General features: G+C 45.8%; 2 protein-coding genes across 2 annotated transcripts in view; both read right to left on the reverse strand.

Moving 5' to 3' along the window:
- The window catches only part of LOC308152857 (histone H1-like), a gene marked incomplete at both ends in the record, with an annotated part of 32,076 nt that extends 21,848 nt beyond the window's left edge, over nucleotides 1–10,228 (reverse strand). Inside the window, one exon of the mRNA XM_080525929.1 lies at nucleotides 10,161–10,228. Coding sequence (XP_080382055.1) covers nucleotides 10,161–10,228 — 68 coding nt within the window. The remainder of the gene's footprint in view (nucleotides 1–10,160) is intronic.
- A 3,182-nt stretch (nucleotides 10,229–13,410) lies between these two features.
- Nucleotides 13,411–13,785, reverse strand: LOC308153524 (histone H2B; the record flags this gene model as incomplete). The annotated part of the gene is made up of 1 exon (XM_080526692.1): nucleotides 13,411–13,785. One exon carries the CDS (start codon nucleotides 13,783–13,785, stop codon nucleotides 13,411–13,413), a length of 375 nt encoding a protein of 124 aa, XP_080382818.1.
- Nucleotides 13,786–21,068: the final 7,283 nt, after the last annotated feature.

A 21,068-nucleotide genomic window follows, 5' to 3' on the forward strand; every position in this document is an offset into this window, starting at 1 on the left:
GCTGGACAGGGTCTGGGACGAGGCCCCCGGCATCATCTGCATCATGGCGCAGATACTCACCAACATCTTCGTCAGCCTGGATGTCCAAGCTGTGGACTTCCTCGTCCCCAGGGGTCTCCTCACCATCCTGCTGAGGTTCTCCCTCATCGTCCTCATTGGGTGCCTTGATGCAGTGATGAACGTGATACCAGGTGGGGGACCCCTTGATTTGGAGGGCAGTCCCAGTGCACCGAACGACCTCGTATGGTCCTTCCCGTCGAGCCTCATGCCACTTCCGTCTGTAGACCTTCACGTATACCTTGTCACCCGGTTGCAACGCGTCCTTCCTCTCCTGTGCGTTCACCTCCTCTTCACGTTCCTGTTTGTGGAGCACATAAGAAGAGATACTCTTTTGCCGGTTAGTCATGTACTGTACATAGGCTTTCATGTCACTCTCCAGGAGAGCCAAACTTGGCCCTTTCCCACTGGTTCGTACACAGGGAGCTGTCATTATCCTCCCCATTACCAGTTCATGGGGAGTCAAGTGCAGCCCTCGAATCTCACTGGAACGACAGGCCATCAATGCAAGAGGGAGTCCTTCCAACCAATTAAGACCTGTATGCTTACAGACCTTAGAAAGACGGTTCTTAAGGACCCCGTTCATCCTCTCTACTATCCCCTGGCTTTGAGGTGAGTAAATACACCCAAGTCTCTGCTTGATTCCCAACTTTTGTAGTATAAGCTTTACCGTCTTATCCACAAATTCCTTACCATTGTCTGACGATATCCTATCTGGAATTCCAAACCTAGGCATGACTTCCCTGCATAGGAACTTTGCTACAGACTGAGCATCCTTTCTTCGAGTGGGGCAAGCTTCTACCCATCTGCTGAACCTGTCTACTACAACTAGCATGTACCTGTATCCTGCAACAGGTTGAATCATGTCCACATAGTCAATCACTAAATGTTTCATTGGCCCGTTTGGGGTAGGGATATGCCCAGTTCCCACTGGTATTCCAGGTCTGATATTGTTCTTCAAACAGACCACACATTGACCAAGGACATGGTCTATTTGTTCCAACAAATATGGAGCCCAAAAACCATATTCCTTGGTGATCTTGCGTCTAACCTCCCCCCTGGACACATGTGCTAATCCATGGGCTTCCTGTATAAGTATGCCTAATAAATCTGGGGGTGCCACAACCAGTCCCTCATGATTTCTCCATAGACCTGTGTCATCCTGACTAGCTCCCCTTGTTAACCATAGGTTTTTGTCTAGCGCATTTGCCTCACTCTGTAACATCAACAAATCCTCAAGCGTGACCATGCCCTGTAACTGTACTTCATGTGTGACCAGCAGAACTTTACCTGCTTTGTCTGCTCCTGTAATAGCTTTGGCTGCATCATCTGCAGCCCTGTTACCTTGTGTGACATGTGATGAGTCAGATCTGTGTGCGGCACACTTCACTATGGCTAATTCCCTTGGTTTCATCATGGCTTGTAACAGCTTCATGATTTGAGCGTGGTGCTGAATAGGCGAACCATCAGTTTTCTTAAAACCCCGTCCCTTCCATACAGCTCCATGTAAATGACACACATTGTGGGCATAGGCAGAGTCGGTGTATACTGTCACTCTTTGTCCGGTTCCCAAATTGCATGCTTCTGTGAGGGCAATCAATTCAGCCAACTGAGCTGAACAAGGCTGAGGAACAGCCTCGGCTTGTTCCACAATGAACTCCGAATTTTGGGATCGGACTATGGCATACCCGGCACGTAAATGTTCTCCTACCCGGTAACAAGATCCATCAGTCCAATACTCAACGTCAGCTTCCTTTAAAGGCAAAGCTAGTAGATCTGCTCTAAGCTTAGAGTACCTCGTAGCTTCCTTCACACAATCGTGTGGTTCCCCATCTTCTGGGGTTGGCAAGGTCTCTGCTGGGTTAAGTGTGTTACATCTTAGTAATGTTACATCTTCCCTTTCCAACATCCTGTAATAATCCCTAATCCTAGGCATCGTCAAAGTGTACTTGCCTTGATTCAAGAGGTTCCTTAGACTGTGGTGGCAGAGAATGGTAATTGGGTACCCCATTGTTAAGGTTGTTGCCTTCTCGTACATAAGATAAGCCCCGGCCATTGCTCTGTAACATGGCGCGAAACCCATTTCTACCTCTGAATATGCGACAGAGTAATAGGCTATGGGCTGTGGACTAGGTCCAATGCCTGTTGGTTGCGTAAGAACAGCGCAGGCATACTTCCCCTCGGCTGAAGAAGAAACATACAATCCAAATTCTTTGGAATAATCTGGAAGCGCTAAAGCTGGCGCTTCTTGCAATTTGTGTTTAATTGTCTCAAACGCCAAATCAGCTTCCCTTGTCCAAGTAATGCAAGATTGGAGGTTATCACTACCTGTTTCCTTAATCATCCCCCTCAATGGAGCGACTAGTCTAGTGTAATCCTCCACCCATGCTGAACTATACCCAGTAATGCCCAAAAACATCATCATTTCCCTAACCGTTCGTGGTTTTGGAGCCTTCTGAATAGCTTCCAAATGTTCATTTGTGACGCTGCGATGTCCCTGTGTAATGGATTGTCCTAAGTAAGTTACCTTTTCCTGACAATACTGTAGCTTCTTTTTAGACACCTTGTGTCCCTTCTCCGCCAAAACCTTTAACAGTTTAACGGAATCCCTGTGACATGTTTCTTCATCTGGGGCACAAAGGAGTATGTCATCCATGTACTGAATGGCAGTACTACTTATCATCTGTTCTAACCCGTCTAAGTCCTCCCTTAAGACCTGATTAAAAACATGAGGACTGTGTTTGTACCCCTGTGGCATTCTGGTATATTGATAATGCTGACCTTTGTAGGTAAACCCAAATAACCCTTGACTTTCTACACTAAGAGGTATAGAAAAGAAAGCCCCGCATAAATCAATCACTGTAAACACTTTGGCTGTAGATGGAATCTGAGTCAACAGCACATGAGGATCAGGAACTTCAGCTGGATAGCTGACGACTACCTCATTCACAGCCCGTAGGTCATGTACCAGACGATATGAACCATCAGGTTTCGTCACTGGCAGAAGAGGTGTATTGCTTAACGGATATTGAGTTATCTTCAGGACTCCTGCCTCTAACAGTCCTTTGATCTGTGGCTCAATTCCATCAATTGCTTCCTGTTTCAATGGGTATTGGTTTTTCCAAGGGGGTTCTGCACCCGGTATGAGTTCAACTCTCAATGGACGAGCTGATTTCACAAATCCAATGTCTGTACTGTTCTTTGCCCACAGGTCGGCTGGCACATTCTGCATCATTTCTTCTCTGAGGTCTCTGTCAGCTTGTACAGGAAGGATTAGCTGGTTCATTAGCTTCACAGTCTGCGGATGTCCTATTCCTTGAGCAGAGATCATCAGTTTTGTGAACTGTCCATCAATGCTCCTCCAGATAGCAGGGTTTTCTTTTGTCGTTACAAATCTGGCTTTTTCTGAGTCTGCCATCATTGCCCCTAAATGCTTCTGCTTATAGTGTTCAGATATCATAAGTGTCACATGAGGGATGCTACCCTCAATCTTATGCTCCTGATCTAGATAAGTGTCACTGTTTATCTTCATAGCCACTCCCTGAGGGCCTAGGATTATACAACTTGTACTAAGCTGTACCTGTTTTGGCTGATGCTTCAGCCACTCATCTGGGGTTGCATCTGCAACTTCTCTAAAATACTGGAGTGTACAATGCAATGGATCAGTAGGCCTTCTGGCCTCTGCCATGTGTGCCAGGATATAATTGTCCCACATCCTTGCTGGTTCCATTAGGTCTGGGCTAAGCCCTCCCACCCAATATACCATAGATGCGTTGTTGTCCATCATGACAGACAGCTGTCTGTTCTCTTGTGGCACTGTCACCTGACAGCCATCAGGTGTGCATTTCACGGTACAATTTAACTGGCATAGTGCATCTCTCCCTAGTAGCCCTATTGGCGTGTGTTCTGATACAAGTATTGACAGATCTGCTCTCTGTCCTTTGTACTCTAAGCTTACAAGCTCAGTGGTAGGGATCAGCTGTTTAATTCCCTCGAATCCGATTGTCTTCACATATTTCCCAGACATAGGAAGGTGCGTGGCGTCTTCAGGCTTCAGACAGGTGTAGGCTGCTCCACTGTCCACCATCAATTCTAATGGACGTTGGTTGACCGACACCCATATTGTAGGTTCATCTTCAGGCCTGTTTGTCACCACCAGCTGGCACCCCCCTTTCGGATCTTCTGGGCACCCCTATATCGCAGCTGCTGGGCCTCCATAGGGGTTCACCACTCCTGGAGCCGGTGCAGCAGGGGGCCTATATCCTCCTTTCTGTTTCCCCCCTGCGCCCCCCTGGTTCTTCTTAAAGCAGGTACGTTTTAAGTGTCCATACTGGCCGCATACGAAACATGGTCCTAGCACCTTCCTCGGTGCTGTGGTCCATCCCTCTTGTGGTGGTCCTTGGCCAGGCTGGTTGTATGGCTGGTATGGAACCACTTGCACCCCTGGTGGCCCCTGTGGGTATGGATTCCCCCCTTGTGGCCCCTGTGGGTATGACTGGGGAGGGACGATTTGCAGTTGCTGTGGCTGAGATGGGACCTGTAGGGCTATAGTCTGCTCTCTCTCTCTGGTTTTCTTGCCTTCTGTCAATTGCACTTGAGTTAGTTTTCTGAGTGAGTCCTCGTCTTGTGCCTTCTGTGTCTGAATCTTCTTTCTAAATAATTCTACTTGGTGTGCTATGTTGTCTATATAAACAGCCTTGCTCATGTGTCGTAGCCCCACCACTTCTGCTAACTTGTTCTTAACTGGGGTAGGGAGACCTTGTTGAATCTTTTCCCTGATTATGGCTTTTTCTAACGGGTTATCTTCGGCATCCTTCCCTGTCACACTTCTCCATTGAGAGTGCACACGGGCAACAAACCCCCGGGGATTTTCATCTCCCCCCAGTGGCTTCACAATGACATTGTCTGGGTGAATGTGAGTAGGGTATGTTTCTCTGATTGCCTTCCACAGCTTGCCTCTGTTTGCTGCGAAGAGTTCTGGATCATAAACGGATGTATCGATATATCTATGAAGTCCCGCCTTCATCAATATTTCCTGCATGGTATCCAATCCTGTAATGGTAGCTAAGAGTCTTTTCAAGTCTCCCATAGCAGCGTGCGTTCCTGTCAATCTCACGTCGACTTGCGTCGTCCAGGGGTGGCCACCATCTTCCAGGACTGGGAGTTTTTCTATCACTTCTGACAGATCTGTATGATTCCAAGGACGATATTCCATCTGGTTACCTCGAATCAGCACTGGGAAGTTCCCCTGAGTTTCCTCTTCTTCCGATGCTGTTTCATAATCGCTTACTTGTGGCTCCGTTTTTACTTCCCGCCTTGGTGTCGCTCCGGACCTTGGGGAGTTCAACCGGGATGCAGGTGATGCTGCCGCTTGAGATTGACGACACGTTTCTCTCTCTACGTCTAGGTCCTGCAGCTGTTGTCTGTAGTCTTCTTCGTTTCTTAGGATTTTCGCACGGAGTTTTCTTGCCCTCCTTTCTCCCTCCTCTTCCTCCCTGTCTTCCTGCAGCTTCTTCTTCTTTTGCTTTAAGCTCTCTCTTCTCTTCCCTACCTTCAGAGACTTCTGCTCATCTTCAGAACTATTTTCTTCTTTTCCCTTCTTATAGCGTATTTTCCCTCCCTGCTTTTCGGCCCTGGCTAGTAGTTTTCTTATCGGAGCACTGTAGCCTCCTTGTGCATTGCTGTCATCACTGGAATCTTTGCTATCACCTCCACTGCCATCTTCACCGTCATCCGTCTTGTCCCTCCTGTCGTCCCCTTTTCCCCTCGGCTCCTCCTTCTTTTTCTGTTTGGCACCTGACCTGTTCTCTGGTTCGAAGTCCACGGTCACTCTCGCTCTTCCCCTCTCTAGTACATTTTCATCCTTATCTTGGATAGTGAAGGTTCCGCTCGTACTTAGGACAGGGACCTGAGGGTAGATCCGCTGAGAATTGTCCTCCAGTCTCTTGGCATAGGGAGGAGGACTGGAGATTGGAGCTGTGTGTGAGAATGGAATGTTCACTTTCTCTTCCATTGCTTTGGCCAATTCATCTCTTTTTTCTGGATCCATGTGAGCTGTTTTCTCATTCCAAGCTAATGCTACTTTCTGCCCCTCTACCTTGAAGAGGTCTAAAATAGCTAACTCTAACCTGCGTTTCTCTGATCTAATCTTTCCTTTTTGATGCGCCTTATGTGCATTGATAAGTATCTCCAATGTTGCAATTAATTGTAAATCAAAGGTGCCCTCTGCTGGCCATGGTTGTTCAATGTCTGCCCAACGAATATTCCATTTCGTTGACATTTTGCTAATCTCCTTAACAAGAGGATTCATTTTTTCCACTATAGCCACAGGGGATGAATTTGCTAATATTCCCTTGTCTGTATTAACAGCCCTCACAATGTTACTGGGTTTGGCTCCCATGTCTGAAATATTTATACTGCTTAATATGCTGCAAATATGCTATAAGGTGTACTTTTCTTACAACCCACCTTCTGTTGCTGTATCTGCTAAACAGATGCTAGTCCAACTCTTAACTGTGTCAACTGTCCACACAGAACACTACAATTCCAGAACAACGGATTGTTTCAGTGGTATTGTGTATTATTGACTTAAATGTAATCTATGTGTGTGTGTTTTAATCTAAATGTTTTTTCCCTTATTATGTATGAATGTGTGTCACTTAATTGCTCAATCAATATTAATTATAGTTCAGGTCAACTTAATTATTAAACTACAAAGGCTGTTCAACACAATTATCAAATTACAAAAGCAGGTCACGCTCTAAGTCTTTCTGATCCACAACCCCTTGATTGATCAATCCTCAGATAGAAACTGTTCTGCTATTCTTTAATCAAGAACTGTGAAAAAAGAACTTAACTTCAAATAAAAAGATGTAAAACACTAATATTAATTACAATCTGTAAGGAAATCGACTTGTTATTTGAAAGGAACAAAATGATCAATTATCAATTACAATCTGTAAGGAAATCGACCTGCTACTCGGAAGGAATGCACAATCAACTAGACTTAGTCATTTACACTTCATTGATGTAATCCTGTGAAAGAAAACGTCATCCCTAGACCACTATAAACCAATTGATCAAAGTTTTGTGAAAACTGAAAATGAAATAATCTGAATAATTAATTCAATCAATTTGTAATTACTTAAATTAATTGAAGTAACCATCCATTTATTATTGTAAAAGACTATTTCGTCGACCTCAGGCGGATGCACTGATGGAGGACCAGTGTTCCAAAGTGTCTTATCGTATTCCGTCCACTGGAGGGCAGCAAACAATTAAAAATTGTCTTATCGTGTTTCGTCCACTAGAGGGCAGTAAATAATTAAAAATGTCCTATCGTGTTTCTTCCACTAGATGGCAGTAAATAATTAAAAATGTCCTATCGTGTTTCTTCCACTAGATGGCAGTAAATAATTAAAAATGTCTTATCGTGTTTCTTCCACTAGATGGCAGTAAATAATTAAAAACGTCCTATCGTGTTTTGACCAGTAGAGGGCGCCACACCGAAAATGTCTTACAGAATGACTATATCTTACCTAAAACTCACAATCTATCTTTTTTACTTTTACAATGTATACATAAATCAATTGTTAAGTGAAAGGAATGAATGATTAGTTAGAATTATTCACTATATCATCATATACATTGATTTAAAACTTATGGAATCAATCAATTGTTTTGGGAAACAGAAAATGAATGATCTGAATAATTAATTCAACTGATAAGTAATTAATTAAATCAATGTAATACTGAAAAGTCATTCACAACATCAATCTATGCATTAACCTTTTAGATTCTTTCACCAATACTCTGTAAGCGGGCCTATTCGCTCCGCATGCTCTCTCTGTGTTTGAAATGTGCTGGCCCCGTGTACCCTCCTGTTTTCCGAGTAACCGTACCTTTAAACTTATTTGAAATACCCCGAGATCAATTCACTATATCCCTGTCTTTTTCAATACTAGTCTATGTGTATGGTTTTATCGTTATCTTTAAGAGATGAGTACTGAAATCTATCAAACCCGCGCGTGTGTATTTGAAAAAATGGATGTCAGGGGGGAAAGAAGCCACCCAACACTCCTTTGTTCTACTTACCAAACCGCTGTGGACTGTAAGATTAATCTTCACAACACTGCTTTTCCACAATAATTATTATTCTCCACGACACAGCAATTCCAAGAATATCTTTCAATGCAGTTCAACGTATTATTTGCCAAGATAATCTTATTCAAATACTCCTAGAATGGCGTATGCTTTCTACTAGGCTCTGTGTGTCCACTGAGTCTGCATGCATTCAGACAAAGGAAAAAAATGGCGCCCTTTCAACTATAGGCCCTGTCTCCACGTGTCTGACATGCATTCACACAAAAGAAAAAATGGCGCCCTTTCAACTAGCGGCCTGTGTCCGCGGGTCTGACCTGCGTTTCAGACAAAGGAAAAAATTGGCGCCCTTTCAACTAGCGGCCTGTGTCCGCGGGTCTGACATGCGTTTCAGACAAAGAAAAAATGGCGCCAATTTCTACTAAAGCCACGTTTTTCCTCCGTGCTCTCAAGTAACTTAACAATGTATATCTTTAAAATAGCGCTATTTTCTGCTCACTAACACGGACTCTGCTCTTTCAAACTAGGAATTCAGATTCCATACCATTGAATAGAGCTATCTCCTGACAAACACGGACTAAATTCTTACTTACAAACCACATTAACCAAGAATTCTCATTCTTTTACACTCCATCAGACTATTGTCTGATACAAACCACATTTATTAGCCCGCTGAGAAAAACGTCTCTCCCTCAGCTTTTGTGCTAATTCCTTGTTCCCAAAACAAGCCTACAGCAGCTCCTTCTCTGCTGTACCACAATACCACACACACGATAAAAATCGTACAATTAAAACGCTTTTCCCAATACAGGTTTTACAACCCGGCTCTCTCTGACTAACCTCTACCCAGTTATATACTTCAAGATCCGTTTTAAATATAGCTTATTCGATATACACAGTCTATTTTGCACAGCTCCGCCTTGTCCTTGCGAATTCAGCAGAGACTTACCCTTTGATGACTTGAAGAGTTGCAAAACGACCGGTCATCCAAAGCTATGGATTCTCCTGCTTAGGCTCGCCACTTATGTCGAATCTTTTCTCTGTTTCAGTGATCAAAGAAGAGGTAAAAACTCCTGGCCAAAGTTAAAGAGTATTTATTCAAAAAAGATCGGGTCCTCAGATTACAGGCACACAAAACAGTCACAACGTGATTCGAGGTAGACAGCAGACAGAATGAGCTCCTCCTTGAGCACAGGGTTTTATAGCGGCCCTCAGCCAATCACATCACAGTATGTTCTTGGCCAATCGTGGTCCTTCCTTCTAGGCCTCTGATTGGCCTAGACCCTCGGGGGCGTGCATGTGCGTGTGTGTGTGTCTGCGCATGTGCGACAATTGAAAATCTACCCGCGATCATTTGTAATGAAATAATAAAGTATTAATAAAGTATATATGAAGTAATAAAAATATACGTGTAATATGTGTAAAATATACGTGAATATATGTGTAAGATATACGTTATATAAGAAGGCTATTAATGTGTAAAAATATACGACACTACCTTGGGCTTGGCTGCCTTGACGGCCTTTTTGGGGCTCTTAGCCGGAGCCTTCTTGACCGGTGTGGCCTTCTTGACTTTCTTGGGGCTCTTGGTGGCCTTCTTGGTGACTGCCGCGGGCTTCTTTGCCTTCTTGGGAGACTTCTTGGCCACGGCGGGTTTCTTTGCCTTCTTGGGAGACTTCTTGGCAGCGACGGGCTTCTTTGTGGCCGCCTTCTTGGGTTTCGGGGTGGCGGCTTTCTTCGCCGGCTTCTTGGCCGCCACGACAGCCTGTTTGTTGAGCTTGAAAGAGCCGGAGGCCCCGGTGCCCTTGAGCTGGAGCAGAGTGCCCTTGGTGACGAGGGTCTTGACGGCGACCTTGACGCGGGAGTTGTTCTTCTCCACGTCGTAGCCACCGGCCGACAGCGCCTTCTTGAGCGCGGCCAGAGACACGCCGCTCCTCTCCTTGGATGCGGACACGGCCGTCACGATGAGCTCGCCAACGCTGGGGCCAGCTGCTTTCTTGGGCCTGGCTGCTGCCTTCTTCTTAGGTGCCTTGGCCGGCGCGGGGGCTGCTGCTGGTGCGACTTCTGCCATGTCTGTAGAAAGTCTCGTTCGTTCCGGTAAACCAACTAGTCTGCAAAGCTGCTCTGTGAGAATGAAGCTCAACCCGGAGCAGGGGGCTGTCCTTAAACGCGGCATGAGAACCGTGCAGACTCAACCATCCCTGCTCAGCAGTCTGCTGCCGAAATGTTCGGGCGCCTGTGTTTTCTCTTCGCGAATAACGGGCTAAAAGTCACCAGTGGTGCCGAGTTGAGGTCCAAATGCAAACGGGCCAGCGAGCAGACTTGCCTCCGTTTAGAATAAAGTCATGTGAGCCGCGAAGGCTTCGTGTGTTTTGTTGTGACTCTCTCAAAACCCCACCGTTCCACTGTCGGAGGGAGCGGTGCGCACAGCTTTTCCTGTGTTATTTGTCTCATAAAGTGTCTTAAATTGCATACGATTGGGACCAGCACTCGTTGTCCAGGTAGCCAGGTTGTCTGGTAAGGGAGTACAAAGGTTGAGGGTCCCCCGATGTGGTGCGGGGTGTTATAAATATGAGCTCTTTTGGTGGTCGTGAAACACAGTCGCGGGGATGGGGCTGAGAGCTTGTCCCTATAGGTGATTTTTCAGATGGTGTCCCTCTCCCTCCTATTAAATCTAAACAAGACAGGTGAAAGCCATAGTTAGACTATGATTGTTGCATGTTTACTCTGAGGAATAAATTGCGATATTATCACCAGCATTTTAATCCTGACACGATGATATTTTGAGACGTGTGTCGTCCGTGTCGAGGATGTATATCAGCAGTCTTATGATGAATATGTTCGGCTACTAAACTAGATAGTAACTAGCCTTAAAATTGCGATCATAACTTTGTTTGTAAAAATAATAATAAATGAAGGCAGGCAGGCGAGTTGTTTGTCTAACTTCCCCCTATCGTCATGGACAAGACATGTCTCCTGTGAGGAAGTCTCCACAATCAATTGCCATATTACCAGCATATCACTGACACGATAAATGGTTGATTCGTTCCCTGTGACTTGTGTCGTCCGTCTTGAACAACATTGTGTTCATCCTGAATATGAAATGTCCGACAATGAAGACGTTGAACATATCAACGACCTAAGAGTAGTACTATAATGGACTAAGTAGGCCTACAGCCTTACAGTTGCATCAATCTCTCGCTAATAAACGCTTTATTTATGTCGCACTTTTTCCCCCAAAACAAGTTACAGCGTACTTCACATAAAACGAAAATATAAATGAAACAGGTTGAAAGAGGACCAAGTGTGCACAGATGCAGACATTCATACACAAATGGGTCCTCAAGTTAAAGGGAAACACAGGCCTAATAAAGCTATCAAGCTGGACCACTCCAAGTCGTTGCACACACCTGTCACACATTTCGCCAGCCTAATGTCATCGGGATGATATGATTGCCTAGATCAGAAAAACAACAACATTGTGTTGCTTTATTTATAGATCTCTCCAACGCATTAGATATGGTCGACCATTACCTACCCATTCAGAGGTTGTCTGAAATAGACCTGGATCAGGCTTCATGCTTCCTAACCCTAACCCTTCTATAGAAGGTTTGAACATTACTGAATAGAGTTAAGACATAGTGGGCTGGTTTCACAGACAAGGCTTAAGGTTTGTCCCAAACTAAAAAGCATCAATGGAGATTTTATATTGAAAGTGTGATTTAGTCCTTTGGATTAGATTATCTGTAAATAATTGTAAAGGGTATTGATATGCTGATGACACTGTTGTACAGTAGGCTATTACCCCCATGACTGACCAGGCTCTTTCTGAGCTACAGTCTGCATTCACTTTGTTTGTAATTCTGGAAAGACAAAATCTATGTTACTTACCAAATCACAGAAACATGTATCTGATGATTCACTTACGTCAAATGTATTTGGTGTTAGGGTTAGGGTTCCAAGTCACGTTGGATAAAGATGTTTGCTAAACAACTTCTCCCTCTTCATTACTCCCTTTTATAGTGGGGGAAATAAGTATTCAACACATCAATAATTGTTGTAATTCAACATATTTATATTGCAGCTATTCACATTACATTAAGACCAGACATTGGTATTAAGTTAATCAAACTACACAGCTAAAGAAACTGTAACATTCCTGAAAAAAGTTCCTACATACCTACAGTGAAGTTGGGAGGTTGATGCGTCACGGCGTTGGGCTGCTTCTCTTCACACGGTGGAGCTCTGGTGGAACCCAGAAGACCAGGGAAGATGCTCCTGGTCTCCCAGCAGGACAACGATCCAAAACATCTCAGCTGGTTCCAGAGGGAGGAAGTAAAGGTGTTGGACTGTCAACCGGCAGCTTAAATCCAATATAAAACGTGTGGAAGCCACTGAAGATCAATATTCACCAGCAGACCCCCAGAATCTTCAAGACTTAAAGACTCAGTGTTGAAGAACGGCTAAAATCCTCATCACTCACTTTCATACAGCGAGCATCTCGAAGCATCTTGAAGCATCTCGAAGCATCTTGAAGCCATCACTGGAATGAGGCTGAACTAAATTTCAGTTAGAGTTCAATACTTCTTGCCTGTGTCATCCCCTTTATTGCTACAGTGGATTATTACCATTGCTTCATCTGTATGGTCTTATTGAGTTGATATCATGTCTGGTCTTAATGTCATGTGAATAGATGCAATAGCAATATGTTAAGTTAAACATGTTGAATACTTATTTCCCCCACTGTAAAGTCCTCCAGGCCCTACTTACCTAATCTCATTATTACAATTCAGGGTAATGAAGTTCATCTGTGTTTAAGTTCTCAGACTTGGTTAACTCTTGAGGCTCCCCACTAAATTGGATAAATCCGCTTTTAATTCCTGTGCACCTAACTGCTAGAACAATCTACAGAAAGGACATTCAGTTGGCTGTTCCGGTGCCACTTGTGCAGTTTAGGGTGTTGAATGAGGACCTCCATGGTGATTTAAATGTGATTTATCTTAATATCGTGGTTATATATGATGGGTGATTCCCCAGTAATATTAAACAATATATATTGGCCATGCGTGCACAGCTTAGTTACCCGTTCATTTGACAGACAGGAGGGAGAAAGTGTGGCGAGATCACCTGCACGTTCAAGTACTACAACATTGTATCACGCGAGATCAACCCGCTATGGAATTAGTCTTATGTTGAAAGGGTGGGTGGCTCTTAAAAGAGCCTTTGGGGTTAGTGGAGCAGGCAGAAGCGCTACTACTTGGAGCTGGTGTACTTGGTCACGGCCTTGGTGCCCTCGGACACCGCGTGCTTGGCCAGCTCACCGGGGAGCAGCAGACGCACGGCGGTCTGGATCTCCCTGGAGGTGATGGTAGACCGCTTGTTGTAGTGGGCCAGGCGAGAAGACTCACCGGCGATGCGCTCGAAGATGTCGTTGACAAAGGAGTTCATGATTCCCATGGCCTTGGAGGAGATGCCGGTGTCGGGGTGGACCTGTTTCAGGACCTTGTACACGTAGATGGCATAGCTCTCCTTCCTGGACTTTCTGCGCTTCTTGCCGGTTTTGCCTGCGGTCTTGGTGACGGCTTTCTTGGAGCCCTTCTTGGGCGCTGACTTCGCTGGCTCGGGCATGTTGATGATGGCTCGTTTCTTTTCAGGAACGAATGGCGGGGCTGTGGTCACCTACCCGATATATGGGGGAGCTATGCAAATTAGGCGGCTGCTGACACACGCTTTCGAGCTTGACTCAGGCGCTCAACAAACATACGCTTGCCTCGCGGACACATAAATGATCTGCGCGCGCGCGGGCTCCTAAGTCTCCTCCCCCACACACCCATTACGCTGCTTTACCACTCGGCTGTCCGGTTGCCGTGGTGTTTTTTCACTTTCTTCTTCCTCATCTTCTTGGATGCGTCCTATAATGTGGAATGTTCTGTTCAAGTTACTGTGTCCGATTCCTCGTCTTGTCATTACTCCCCCCTCTTTTCTATTTCCTCCCCTGTTTTTCTCACTACCCACAACATGGAGGTGTCTTCCTCTTATCTCCTTTTGTATTGGCTTCCATATGGCAGCAGTTATTATTATTAACCAATGTGAGATCCAGTGTCGACACCTTTCCTGTGTTCACATCTATTCTTCTTTTACCTCCGTCATTGAAACATTGAAACATGTGTAACGATGGTCAAACAGGCAAACTTCTTTCAACCAATTATTTGTATTGATCTGCATGGAAGACATATAAAACACAAATCTTCCTCTGGTCTGCAACTCTTGTGAATCCATTAAGATGGCAGCCATATTCTGGTTGTCCCACCGTGTATGTATATTTCACATCAGAATAATTTGTTTACAGAAAGAACACACATTTCCCTCAAACATTACAAATAACAATTACAAACAACATGTGGAGCAACATACCTGCATGGAAGACATATAAAACACAAATCTTCCTCTGGTCTGCAACTCTTGTGAATCTGCGCATTCAAAATAACATACAATAAATGTTCTGTTTCACATCATCACAATACATCACATCATCACAATACATGTAAAAACAAACAGCACAGTACTACACCAACATTTTCACCCTACATTACAAGATTCTCCACACAAACAACAAAACACGAGGAGCATTTTACATCGCGCACATACCCATTAAGATGGCAGCCATATTCTGGTACCACTGTAAGTACGGCAACAACAGAAGGACAAAAGAACGCGCAGACCTGCAGTACACCCAAACTCCAAAGGGGGCTCCAACAACAACCAGGGCTGCTCAAGCACGGCGAAACTCATCTACATTCACCACAACTAAACATACATTCCCAACTCTGTTACACCCATCTCCCCTGAATTTCGCCAACCTTGAGCAGCAACTATACATTTAAATACTACTTTTTACTTTTTACACTATTACATAGGGCCGCCAAAGGACAGGACAGCCAACTTGAAAAGTATCCTATAAGGATGAAGTGGAAAGAGAGGTAAACTATCTCTCCAACCAACTACTGGCGGTAGGATGCGTTCTACACCCCACAAGACCCTTTTTTCACTGTGTATTACTAGCCTTCAAGAGGCCACAACCTCTTATGAAACAATCAGAATAACGAACAAACCTATATGTCATAGGATGTCAGTGTGCACAGTGTATACATGCACTGAACTGAGCTTCGGCTTATCTAACTGTGGAAAGCCTGGAACACTGACCTACAAACAGCTCGAATGTTTGACTTAGTGTCTTGCAGGGACGTGCCGTCCATATAAGCAGGGTAAGCAGTGCTTACCCAACGAAAAAAGAAAAAAGGAAAATATTAAAATAAAAGTGCATGTAACCGTTTGTTTGTTTTCATTAAAAGAGTCGTATTTTAGGGAGAGTAAAGCACTCCCTACTCTGCTTTGCATATAAGCACTCCGCTCTCTGCTTTCCCTCGCGTACATTCGAATGCGTGAACATTTATTTTTTATTTTTTTCCGATGCCTCAACTCGCTGTTTAATGTGACCAGGGTAAGCATGCTTACAGCCAATCAGAGTAGGTCTTTCATTCCTATAAGAGCTACTGATTGGCTCTTATCACTTTCAAGTTCACTTAACATTTCACCTCTCGCCCGGCAGAATAGCTTATGCCAGCTAGCTCAAACGATCTAAATAATAATAATCAATAAGGATAACTTGCTTGATTTTGTGAATATGGACATTACTGTCAGCGACCTAAAGGGATTTCGTAGACTGGACTGGACTGGAAAAACACAACTACTGGCTAAAGGCCGCCCGGCCGCTCGCTCACCGATGTTCACACTGACCCAGAAAGGGAGAGTCGCCAGCGGCTACAAGCAAGCCTGGTATGAGCGGTTTATATGATGTATATGATTCGCGAGGCTGGTGGCGATCTGTGCTTGTTTATATGGTTTGAGTACTTTGAGAGGGAGGGTCTGTGATGTGATGTCAAGTGCCTGTGTGACAAAGTGTGAAAAGAAAGTGTGTTGTGTTTACTATGGAGGATGGAAACGGTGTGTGTCTGTGTTGTGCGTGTGTGCGTGTGCGATGTTGAAACTGGACTTGTAGATTTCAGTAGGTTGGCTACTTGAAAAGATCTTTGAACAATGAGCACCCCTGATATAGTCGAAACTGGCAACTTTTTTTTTTTTTTTGGTAATCTGATCACAAAGTGACACTACAGTTTATTAGCGGGTTCTAGGGCATCAAAATTGCATTTCCTTGAAACTGCGTTCCCTGATAGCGTGTATGTGTAATTACGTGTATTTCTATATCTTATGCTTACCCAATCTAAAAGCTCACGGCACGTGCCTGGTGTCTTGGATAATGTCTTGTCCTGACAAAATATAAATCAATCTGTCAACTGGTTTGATAAGGCGACCAAACTTGGACTTGACCTGTGTGACTGTACTAGGATGTTCACACTGTGTGACAGAAGCTAGAGTGTCAGTACGCTGTGTGTCACTAGCATCATCTGTCTGATTTGTGTTACCAGAAACATCAGTACAATCATCAGCGCTAACCACAAATCTAGAATCAGAGTTAATGGACTGATCTACCATTTGCTCCTCAGCCATCTGCTCGGGGACCCTCTGAGGGGCAAACGAGACTGAAGACACTACAGTGTTAGTAGCCTCTGTCCGTGAGTGGTCAGGGAATGGTAACTGGGTGACCCACTCTAGGGTTCTTCCCTTGGGATCCGTGGGCTCTGGAACAGTCAAGGGAACATCCCTCTCCCGAACAGCTCTTCCCCCATACTCCATGTCTTCAACCTCCCCTCCCTCACTCCCAGGACAGGAATCCACTCTCTCCGACTCGAACGCGGTTCCTCTACTCACTTCCTATCCACCACAGTGTATACAGTAGACTCCCAACGGTCAGCCACCTTTCTCTTTCCTCTCTCTCTCTTGTTCGCCAACAGCACACGGTCTCCGACGTCAATGGTGGGCCCTTTCACTCGTCTGTTGTAGAGCTCTGTGTGACGGTGCTGTTCTTTTATGACATGTTCCTGGGCTATGACCATAGCTTCTCTCAGATCCTTCGTGATACTTGTCGTAGCTGACCACAGCTGGATCATTCAGGACTGTCCGGAAGAGTATATCGACAGGGAGACGAGGAGTACGCCCGAACATCAGATAGAAAGGTGCATAGCCAGTTGACTCATGCGCTGTGCTATTGTACATGAACGTCAGAGTTTGCAAACGCCTCGGCCAGTTGATTTTTGCAAACGTTCCACACTACCGTGACCCATCGGGTGATACGGGGTTGTGTGCGACTTTCTGACACCGGAGACTCTGAGCAGCTCACTCACTAGTTGACTCTCGAAGCTAGCTCCCTGGTCGCTATGGATACGTTCTGGGAACCCAAAGACGCAGAAGAACTTGTCCCATAGAACTCTCGCCACCTGTTTGGCTGACTGATCTTTGCAGGGGAATGCCTGGGCCATTCTTGTAAAATGGTCAGTAACAACTAACACATCAACTGACTTGTTCCTTGAGTCCTCCGCTGACCAGAAATCAATGCAAACCAGCTGAAGTGGCCTGGTTGATGTGATATTCTGCAAAGGCGCCCTCGCAGCAGGTTCAACAGTCTTACTGACAATACACCGCTGGCAGTTACAGACGTAGTCTCTTACGTCTCTGTCGAGGTTGAGCCAGAAGAACCTCTGTCTGGCCAAGCCAAGACTCCTGAACTGACCTTGATGGCCGGCATGGTCATGAACACCTCTCAGAACTTCAACTTTCTTAGACTCAGGAACCACATACTGGCGGCGTTTTGACTTCACGACTTGATCCCTCGAGACTCTGTAGAGTATCCCATTGCTCACAACAAGTTTCTCCCAGTGCTTCAGGTACCTCATGACTGTGACTGATTCCTTATCTCTCTCTCTCCTGGAGGGTCTCCGATGTCTCTCCACATAGTACAAGACTCGAGAGAGAGTCCTGTCTCTGAGCTGTTCATCCCGGAGTTCCTTCTCACTGTAAGCAGGAAGTGAGTCCTGACCACCTGGGACTAACTGAGGCAAATGGTGCAAGACTGCTACAGCGCGCGTTCTTGCTCCGACCTCCCACAGATCGTCATATGACTGTAGAACAACAGACACTTCATCCATCTCCATAGACTGAGCGTGGACATGCAGAGGTGATGGGACACTTTGAGCGTAACTCTCTGCCTGGCGTGGAGTGTCACCACTATCATTGGACGACCGGAAGGCGTCCTGTACAGAAGCACTCGACACATCCTGGACTTCGGAGAGGAGATTCTTGTAGGGCTCTTCAAGTAATCTGTGACTGACTCTCTGCTTGACGAAAGGCACACGACTCAAGGCATCAGCGACAACATTCTGTGGGCCTGGCATGTACTTGATGTCGAAGTTATAGCTCGCTAACTTAGCCACCCATTGTTGCTCGCAGCAGTCCAGCTTGGGCTTCGTCATGATATGAGTCAATGGATTATTGTCCGTCCAAACAGTGAAATCATGCCCCTTCAACCAGTGGCTGAACTTGTCACAGACACTCCACTTCAAGGCTAGGAATTCCAACCGATGGGCTGGGTAGTTTCTCTGAGACTGAGAGAGGGACTTGCTGGCGAATGCGATTGGCCTCGCTCGGTCTTCACCCTCTTGGATCTGCGACAGGACAGCACCGATGCCATCAAGGGACGCGTCCGTTGACAGCATGAAGGGTGAAGTCAGGGTGAGCCAGGACAGCCGTCTCAACCAGCGCCGTTTTCAGCTTCTGGAAAGCCTGCTCCGTTTCGGGGGTCCAGTCAGTAACATTCAACTTCCTGCTTTGTGACCTTTGTTTGGACTGTTTCTCCTTCCCTTTTCTCTTCTGGCCCGTCAACAGAGAGAAGAGAGGCTTTGCAATAGCGGAGAAGCTAGGCACAAAGTGCTGGTAATAATTGATCATCCCCAAGAAAGATCTTATTCATTTCTGTGAGGGGGTTACACCGTCCGCTTCCATCAGGTCAGCACTTGTCATCTTTGCGATGCTCTCAACTTTGCTGGGATCAGTCAACACACCGTTGTCATTAATTATGTGGCCGAGGAATTCGACGGATTTCCGGAGAAAAAAACACTTCTTGGGGGCCAATTTCAGGTTATGACCACGCAGTCTACTGAACACCATCTCCAAGCGTTCCAGAGCTGTCCTCTCATCAGGGGCGTACACCAATAAATCATCCAGATAAACCAGTAAGCTCAGATAGTTCTGGTCTCCGAAAATGCTAGTCATCATACGCATGAAGCTCCCAGGACTATTACAGAGGCCCTGCGGGAGGCGATTATACTCATACAAGCCCATAGGTGTTGTAAAGGCAGAGTACTTTCTGTCATCCTCGTGTAGTGGCATGTTATAAAACCCTGAGGTTAGATCCATAGTACTAAACAAGGAGTTACCTCCAAGTGCAGCTAAGCAGTCGGCCTGGTGAGGGAGAGGGTGAGCATCCTTCAGGGTCCTCTTGTTCAGCCAGCGAAAGTCTGTACAGATACGGAGATCTCCGTTCTTTTTCCATACAAGAACCAACGGAGATGCATATTCACTGGTTGACTTCCTGATTATATCTTTCTCCTCCATCTCACTCAGTACTTGGCGCAACTTCTGATACTGACTGGGGGGCACTCGTCTGAATGGGAGCCGGAATGGCCTGTGATCTGAGAGGTGAATGCGATGTATAAAGCCCTTTGCCTCTCCACAATCCAGGTGATGGCGTGAGAAGATGTCCTCGTAGCACACAACCAGGTCAGCCATCTTGCTTCTACACTGTTCAGACACGTCACAGGAGTGTATGTCGAGCCCACTCAATCCCATGTACTTCAGTTCCTCATCAACAGTGCGGGCCGCATTTTCACTGGACGGGGTTACTTGACAGCAACTGAGTAGTGGGACCTCAGCAGGTCCGGTCTCATCCATGTCCTCGAGCGCAATGCAGGAGAAGACGTCGGCCAATTTAGCATTGCGCCTTACCAAGACGGGCCTGTCGGACGAGTTGATCAGCTTCAATGGAACCCATCCGTCTCCCCACAAAGGAGTAACAACTCTGGCCACCAGAACCCCTCTTGGAGCTGAGCGACACGATGTGGGCTCTGTCATCACAGCGCTACCAGGAGACACAATAGTGGACTTGGGTAGCTTGCCCCACATCAGGTACTCCCGACCAGGCTCAAGACACACGGCTGAGTTGCACCTGACTGTGCCTATCTTGTCAGGTATGACGTCACCTCGCCAACGGTTCAGACCAGCGAGCATCGAGAGAAACTGTTCAGATTCTGGATCGCCAGCAGGACAGGGCGTAGACACAGCCTTCCAGTAGCCATCACATTGCTTATACTGCCGGAGGATATATTTAATAACATTGGTGCCTAGTATCAACTCATCATGCTGGCCTTCAACTACCAGAGTGGGAACCATAATCCTACAGCCATACACCTCCATTTCCACGTTGAAAGCTGACTCAGGCTTGACACGGCGACCACCACAGCCAACAAGCACCACATTTGAACTGAACTGGTTATGTTCTGTAGCAACTCCAACCTCTCTAAGCTTTCCCTCTGCCGTCTTACTCATTGTACAAGCCATAGACCCACTGTCTAGCATAGCATTCAGAGTCACTGTATTACCAACTGTCACAGGTGTGTAGAAAAGGCTGTCACTACCACTAATTGTATGTGTATTCTGATAAACAATATCTTCAGAGTTATCACTTGAGCTTTTGAGAGCTATATACACTGTCTCAGCACTAGATTCGTCCTCACAATGGGAGTTTACTTGGCGACCTATACTTTCTCCCTCTGAATACAGGCCACCTAGTTTCCCTGAGGCTGAGGTGCTCGGGACGACCTGGTGGGACACTCAACTTTTGTGTGACCTGGGGCTAAACAGACAAAGCACAGCTTCTCTGACATGCAGTGTGAGATGGT

Source organism: Nansenia antarctica (genome assembly GCF_963989245.1).
Source record: "Nansenia antarctica genome assembly, chromosome: 3".
NCBI classification, from domain to species: domain Eukaryota; kingdom Metazoa; phylum Chordata; class Actinopteri; order Argentiniformes; family Microstomatidae; genus Nansenia; species Nansenia antarctica.